This window comes from Cydia fagiglandana, chromosome 4 (genome assembly GCF_963556715.1).
Source record: "Cydia fagiglandana chromosome 4, ilCydFagi1.1, whole genome shotgun sequence".
Classification (NCBI taxonomy): Eukaryota; Metazoa; Arthropoda; class Insecta; order Lepidoptera; family Tortricidae; genus Cydia; species Cydia fagiglandana.
Genome location: NC_085935.1, coordinates 10742936 through 10750573, shown reverse-complemented (window position 1 = coordinate 10750573; position 7638 = coordinate 10742936). Strand labels below are relative to the sequence as shown.

The 7638-nt window shown below is 34.7% G+C and overlaps 2 protein-coding genes across 2 annotated transcripts in view; one reads left to right on the top strand and one right to left on the bottom strand.

The window, feature by feature from the left end:
* Nucleotides 1-7638, bottom strand: part of LOC134663691 (chromodomain-helicase-DNA-binding protein 9) — a 275973-nt gene that overhangs the window by 233231 nt on the left and 35104 nt on the right. The gene's annotated exons all lie outside the window — the stretch shown is intronic.
* LOC134663708 (phosphatidylserine synthase) lies at nt 633-7563 on the top strand. The gene is made up of 7 exons (XM_063520162.1): nt 633-946; nt 2400-2658; nt 2771-3081; nt 3409-3663; nt 6027-6249; nt 7256-7305; nt 7405-7563. The coding sequence occupies exons 1-6, from the start codon at nt 768-770 to the stop codon at nt 7298-7300; spliced, it is 1272 nt and encodes a 423-aa protein (XP_063376232.1). The 5' UTR covers nt 633-767; the 3' UTR covers nt 7301-7305; nt 7405-7563.

Below are 7638 nucleotides of genomic sequence, written 5' to 3'. Positions count from 1 at the left end.
TATATTTAGCCAGCTGAACACTAACAACAGTTATCCCATACGAGATTGTTCTCCTTACCTCTACCCTTCATACCTATGCTAAATCGTAGCAACTAGCAATAATTATATATTCTTTGGCCTATGCCTTGAGCATGATTGAAACTTTGGAGGATATAAGCAAGACGCATTATTTGTACAAAAAAAAACAATGCGGATTATTGCGGGAGAGGGACACGTCATATATATACGTAACATAAAAATAGCCATGTCAGTCCATACAATATGTATCACCATTATAGTTCGTTTTTTTTAGCATTAGAAAGAACTCCGCAGAAGCAAGCGTGCAGTTTTTATCAGGCTCGTTAATTGTTAATAATTATTGAATTATCGAATGTAGCATGGTCAATACATATAATTTACTTCAAAATGTTACCACTAAAAGTGTTAGATTTAGAACCACAAGCGAACTTCTGCGAAGTTCTTTCTAATGCTAAAAAAAACGGACTATAGTCATAGGGGAACGCCGTTAATGGCTACTCCATTTGGTTACATCCTCCAAGATTGAACCCGAAGACATATTGTTACGTCTATAGAGCCCGTTACATGCGCAATTATAATTTTGACAGCTCTAAACTGGCAACAATCCAATTTATATGTCACTGTCATGTCAAAAGTCGCCACAGCCACCACGATCTGATTTTTTCAATATTTGATTAGCCCAATGTCTGTTGAGAATTGGCTGGTTTCACCCTTTGCAATATTTTTATTGAGTGTATTATATAACTACTATGAAGGAGCGAAAAATGTCGGGACCCGCTGTGACACCGTCTTCTGAATATGCGAATGCCTTTAGTTCTATTAATGAACGACCGGTTGATGATATATCCATAGAATTTTTCTACAAACCTCATACTATAACCCTATTGGCAGTGTCTATTGCTTCGGTTATTTATACTGCGTTTGTCAGGTATTGTGATTTTGATATTATATCATTGTAAAGGGGTCCCTTTGTTTCCCATAAAGTTTTAAGTCATAATGTATTGTTTGTCATATAATCGTTAGTCATAAAACTGAAACCGTTAACTTTTCAGGATTTTCCTAAGGTTATTCTATAGATAGGTTAGGTTAGGTTAGGTTTGTTTTATGGCAATCCTGAAAAGTTACGCGTTTCTGAGAAAAACCAATTATGACTAACGAAAATTCGGACAAACAATACATTATGACTTAAAACTATTTGGCAAACAATAGAGACCCCATTGTAAATCCGATTTACCATTTATAAATTTAAAATTAATTTGTCTGATGTAACTAGCAGAAATAATTATCTTGAGGACTTAATATCCAACTTTCGACCCACCCTGGAAAATTTATCTTCTATCATGCATCAGCTGGTCTTCTCTACCGACAATTAAGTATAACAATAACACTGTCCTAACATGTCATTTTACAAAGGATATTTATTTAAGACAAATAATTCATCTAACTTTTAACACCATGTGTTTTGTTTATGTTAGTTTGAAAAAGAGTGCCTAATTTACTGTAATTTCCATGATATTATTTCTGTGATTTTGTAAATGACTTTTGAGATAATGTTTCATTCAGCATGATTTTATTTTATGTAAATATATAGGTTGGGCGTGAATAACCTGACTAAGTCTAGTTATATATTCCTGATTATATTGCGAACAAAATATTTTATACCAAAATATATTATATATTTATGCAAATAATAGTTATTTGATATTTACGACGAAGCGCAGCACACACCGCATATGCCGTTCAAAGGTTTAAGATAGATTTAGTCAGGTTATTTGCACCCTTGTAAATGTAAGTATATTTTTTTAGTTTTTGTTCTTTACTGAAGTCACTTATTGATATGTTAATTTTTCGATAATAACTAAATCTGATACACCCAATATATGGATATTATGAATGAACACTAAATGATGGGATAGTAGATATCATTGTTTGCTTGTTGTTAACCCACATTGGGTTAGTTAGCTGTAGGTATACATTAGATGTTGGTTATTAAAAGTGCCACTTTAATAAATGATGTAAACTTTCAAAGCTAGTCAAAACTTTAATAATTTAAAACATTTGACAATGACATGGGGTGAATTTTTAAATCAGATCCCAATAAGACATTTTTTTACATGACTTTTGTCATATCTCTGTTAAATGACCAATCACATGGTGTATCTGATAATATTATTTTAATTAAGTTTCTTCAGTAGCAATAAGGGATATTTTGACAGTGCAATGTGTGGGTAGAGCGGTATAGCTCCTTAAAATTAATATTATTGGGTTTAGAAGATTAATCCTAGCCCATATTGTCTTTAACATAAACTTGTGTTGGTGTGCATGGTTTCCTAAAAATAAAATTAACAGAATTTAATTTATTAGTGTTTTTGTATTTACAGGGATGAATCAAGTATTCAAGAAAACATATGGTCAGGAATATGTTGTGTTGTATTTTTTTTCCTAATAATATCAGTCCTTACGTTTCCAAATGGGCCATTTACAAGACCTCACCCTGCTTTGTGGAGGATGGTGTTTGGCATGTCCGTACTTTACCTGCTGGCTCTATTGTTCTTATTATTCCAAAGTTATTCTACGGTGAATGAGATAATGTACTGGATTGATCCTAACCTTCGTAATTTTCACATTGACATGGACAAGGTAATTAATGCATGTTTATATTTAATTTGGCATGCATTTCATGCATTAACCACGGAAAACGCAATAATGCCCTTAATTGATTAACATTAAAACATAATTTCTTTGTTTCCAGGAGTATGCTGTCAATTGTTCAGATATTAGTTTTGCTAAAGTCTGGTCTCATTGTGATATATTTGCCTGGGGACATTTCTTAGGATGGACGTTTAAAGCTATACTGTTCCGGCATGCTGGCCTGTTGTGGGCAATATCTATCATGTGGGAAATAACAGAAATAGCTTTTGCACATTTGCTGCCAAATTTTCTTGAATGTTGGTGGGATTCAGTGATATTGGATGTATTGCTCTGTAACGGTTTGGGCATTTGGTGCGGCCTGAAGATTTGTAAAATTTTAGAAATGAGAGAATACAAATGGGTCAGCATAAGGTGAGCAAATATCCATGGTTTATTAAAGACCCGAAATCACAGCGTTTCTATGTTAAACTGGGAAAATGGGAATAAACACCTTTGTGGGTTAACCTGCTAGGCAATGTATATCTATAAATCAGTTGTCTTCTTTAGAGCTCACAATAGTGACAAACAATATATGTAGGTATATATAGAGAATTTGCCATAGATAAAGGAATATCCTAGGGTGCCTAAAGCAGTGCAAAAAATATTACGGCTGCCTGACTATCAGATCAGATTCGTTTTATACTAATTGGCTGCACACATTAAGTACATAATACTCATCAAACGATTTGTCGTTTCCAGGGACATCTCATCTACTACTGGCAAGATCAAAAGAGCAATTCTTCAATTCACCCCTGTCCAATGGGCCCCAGTGCGATGGCTGGACCCTACCTGCACCTACATGAGATTCTTCGCATTGGCTCAACTTGTTGTGTTTTGGCAAATATCTGAATTGAATACATTCTTCTTGAAGCATATATTCGAAATGCCGCCGTCACACCCGCTGGTCAGCGCCCGGCTGTGTCTCATCGGAGTCATTGTGGCTCCGTCTGTCAGGTAACTGTTGCTTTATAATACTTTTCTTTTGCTACTCCATCTATTATAATTCACAATTCATAGGAAATGTTTTGTGATTAGGTTCATGAAAAGTATCGCGAGTCATGATTTTATTGCGTAAGTAGTAGACTAAAGTTTCAGGTGTTAGAATAAAATAAATCGAAGTAATTCAACGCTATTTCGCAAAGGTAGAAGGTAGAGCCCACAAAACCTAAAAAGTTAAATATAAATAAGTACTTATCTGCTAAGTTTTTGTAATTTCTGCCATAACTTCTGGTATTCTTCATATTTATTTTATGCAATGCAAGAGAGCTGTAGACCTCACAAGCCCTATGGCTCTACCATTTTGTAAAATTCCGATAACTGAATAAATAAATAAGTGTTCCGTAAACAAAGTTTTGTACGGAACACTAAAAATACCTTTATACATGGGTCATTCTAAGTTAAGAGGTATTAACGGTGTCCATGATACATATCAATACTTTTCTTAAACAATTTAAATTAATTATGGTAATTTCCCTTAAAAGATTGCATTTCCTCTATATACAGTCAATTTCAATTTATTAATTAATTCAGTTTTGTCACAATTGCACCTCAAACATGCAAAAGTCCCCTCCCCTGGCCTGTCCCTTTGCAGGTTTTACAATAAATCAGTAATTTTATCCAGATGTATTTCCCATAAATCCGTTAAATGTGATATACTTCATAAACTAAAACAAATATTGACTGTAATGTTATTAATAAAACCCTTTAAACTTTTCTTTTTCATAAAAAATATTTATGTTAAATTTTGTCCCCCAGATTCTATGTCTCCTACCCTGGCCATTATGTAAATGTAAAAATATTGGGTTTATAGCTTTAATTATTGCCATTTTAATCCCAATAGATGCATTTCATTCAATACTAACGACCAACCCTGCGACAGTCATCTTTTGGTTCCGATTGTCAGTCATTTTGATCATTGACCTCTTCACTTGACAGTGTTGTTTTATGAAAGTGATATCTCCCCTGGTCAGTTTTATTTCAAAATGATTGATATAAATGCTTAATTGTATTTGTATATTTACTATAGTTTATGCATAGATTATATAAATACTTTAATTTTATTATTTACAATAAATACTTGCACAATTATATCTGATTTGACATGAAAAAGTCACTCCCCTGGCGTCTTTCCCCTGGCGCATAATTTTCCAAAATGTATAGTGGAGGTATGAATTCTTGTTTAAATGAATCATTACACTTTAATTTGCCCGAATTTCTAAGACGGCTGATCAAAATTTCGATTTTGTTTGTTTTTAAAGAGATCAGGGGAGAGACCCTTCTCTCTTTATTACATAGAAAAAGTATGGTATCTCCCCTGGTGTCTTCTAAAATGGTAAAAAATTAAAAAAATGACTGATTAGCTTACAAATATATATAAAAGAGTTGTTTCAATAAAAATATTGTATAATTAGATCAAAATACTAACATTTATGTTGTGCCACTTCTTCATACAAGCGATTACCTCTTAACTTAGAATGACCCACATATTTAATTCTTGAACCTGCTCACAATATTTCACGAGAATGGTTGAGAGATGCGACCTGTATGTAGACGAAAACATCCGGACATACGAAAGCATTCTTGTCCAACCTGAAAGAGAGACAAATAAAAAAAACATATTCAAATCATACCACAGCCAACCGGGATAAATGCGTCACTCGAGGTAAATGCGTCTTTTAACACATTCAACACCAAGAACCCGACTGTCGGGTACACTGTTCGTAGCGACTACGCGCTACATACGGCGAAACCGTGGCTACGCGCTACGACCGTAACCCGTAGCACTTAGTGGTAATGAATGTGTTAAACGTTTCTTCTAAATGGAACATTTTAGAACGATTGCAACCCTGTTCGAAGTGTGGTCACTGAACGTTTGGAAGATATCTTCAAAAGACACATTTACCCTACTTAGTAGAGTAGTAGTAGTAGTAGTAGTAAAATACTTTATTGTACAAAAAGAAACATAAAACATGAAAGAACACACATCATTGGTACAAAGGCGAACTTATCCCTTTCAGGGATCTCTTCCAGTTAACCCTTGAGCAGTTGAGGGAAAATTGGAGAACGGTAGACATAAAAGCTGTACTAAACGGCATAAAGATAAAATATTTAATATCCTACAAGATAGGTAAACCTATATCCTACTATAATTATGTACCTATATAGAGTTAGATATAAAGTGTATAAACCATTGACGCGATATTGTCATTGAATACACACACGCAGATGCGAGTTTATGCACTTATATAATTCCAATTATTCAATGTGAATGATACGATTATCCGGTTACAGTTATTTTATTCAATTATTATTTTCAGGCAATATTACATTTACGTAACAGACCCAAATTGCAAAAGAGTTGGAACGCAATGCTGGGTGTACGGCGCCATAATGGTAACGGAATCCATGCTGTGTATCAAAAATGGAAAACAGCTGTTTGGCCAGGCGCAGATGTGTAACGTCATTGTGTGGCTGATCATTCAAATACTAGTCTCAGTAGGATGTGTTTACGGAGTCGTCGCTTACCATCAATATTTTGCGGTAACTCAATTAATGCTTAATATTATTGTGAACCCTTTTCCAGGCCGCACCAAACTACAAGGTTTTTACAAAAAAATGAAAATATATTAAAATGTATGCAGCTTTGATGATTCATTTAATGATAAGTAATTTTTCCCGAAAGACCGATCGAATATGAACCTTAAATCGGATTCCTAAGGTTGAAATTATATTGGCGAATATGTGATCGTTGGGTGCACTATGCCTGGAAAAGGGTTAAATAATGCCTCTTCATATGTACGAGTTGCAAAATTGCATTGACATTGGCACATTATGAATGAATCCATTCATAAAGTGGCCATGCAATTTTGCAGCTGAGTGTACCTACATTTAAATTCATAAGAGCTGTAGATACATCGAATGACAATTAGGCATTCTGTCGTCGTTACTAATTCCTCTATTAACCTTTTCGCCGCCATTGACTTAATATAGTTAAAGTCACTACATATCCTGCCCCACACGCCACGACTTGATATGTTAGGGCCCCCCCACATCTAGCGTCTTTCGAGCGTCGGCGTCTGTCGGCGTTTGGTCAGCGCTATGGAAAATGACGTCGCTGCGCAGTTGCGTCGACGCTGCGTCGACGTTGCATCGAGCAGCGACCATAGAATTGTAGACGCCGACGCTCGAAAGACGCCAGATGTGGGGGGGCCCTTAGATATACGGGTTGTTCACTTGCAATTTGTGACATGGCGTTGATGATACTTTATTTTTTCATTGACGTGGCGGCGAAAATAAAATTTAATTTAATAACTTTAAAATCATGGTCAATAAGTAATCTCTCCTATGCCATTGATACAACATGCACAATTAAAGAATTCATCATTATACTTATTCATTATGGATTGATTTTTTTTGAAGCATTGTGTTTTGTGGTATGTTATGTGTTATGTTAGAACAGTGCGCCATTGCAACCACCACCAGTGGGTGGTGGTTAGTTAGAAGTCTCAGATTTTATTGCGCTGATGCAAATTGTTTTAATTTACAGCCCCGGAGAGTATCAGCCACCGAGAGCTCACGAAAAGACGATTAATGATGGTAAGACTAACTCGAACTATTTAGCTCATAATTATGTTTTAAAATTACAGTAAGTATAATAAAATTTACTTATTACTTACTTGTTATATATTGTTTCAGGATTGCTACACTACCGGAAGTGTTTACCATATGAAAAGAACATTATATCGAATTAATTAGATATTGATTATGATTAAGTAGCAAATAATAGATAATATATTATTTATTCTAAGTAAACATGCGTCCGGAGAACGGAACAATTTAGCTGTGACTACCCAAGTCTGAGGTTTGCTGAGTTTTAGAATTGTCTTTATTTTTATAGGACAATATTCGTTTTTGTCTTTGCTACCTGAT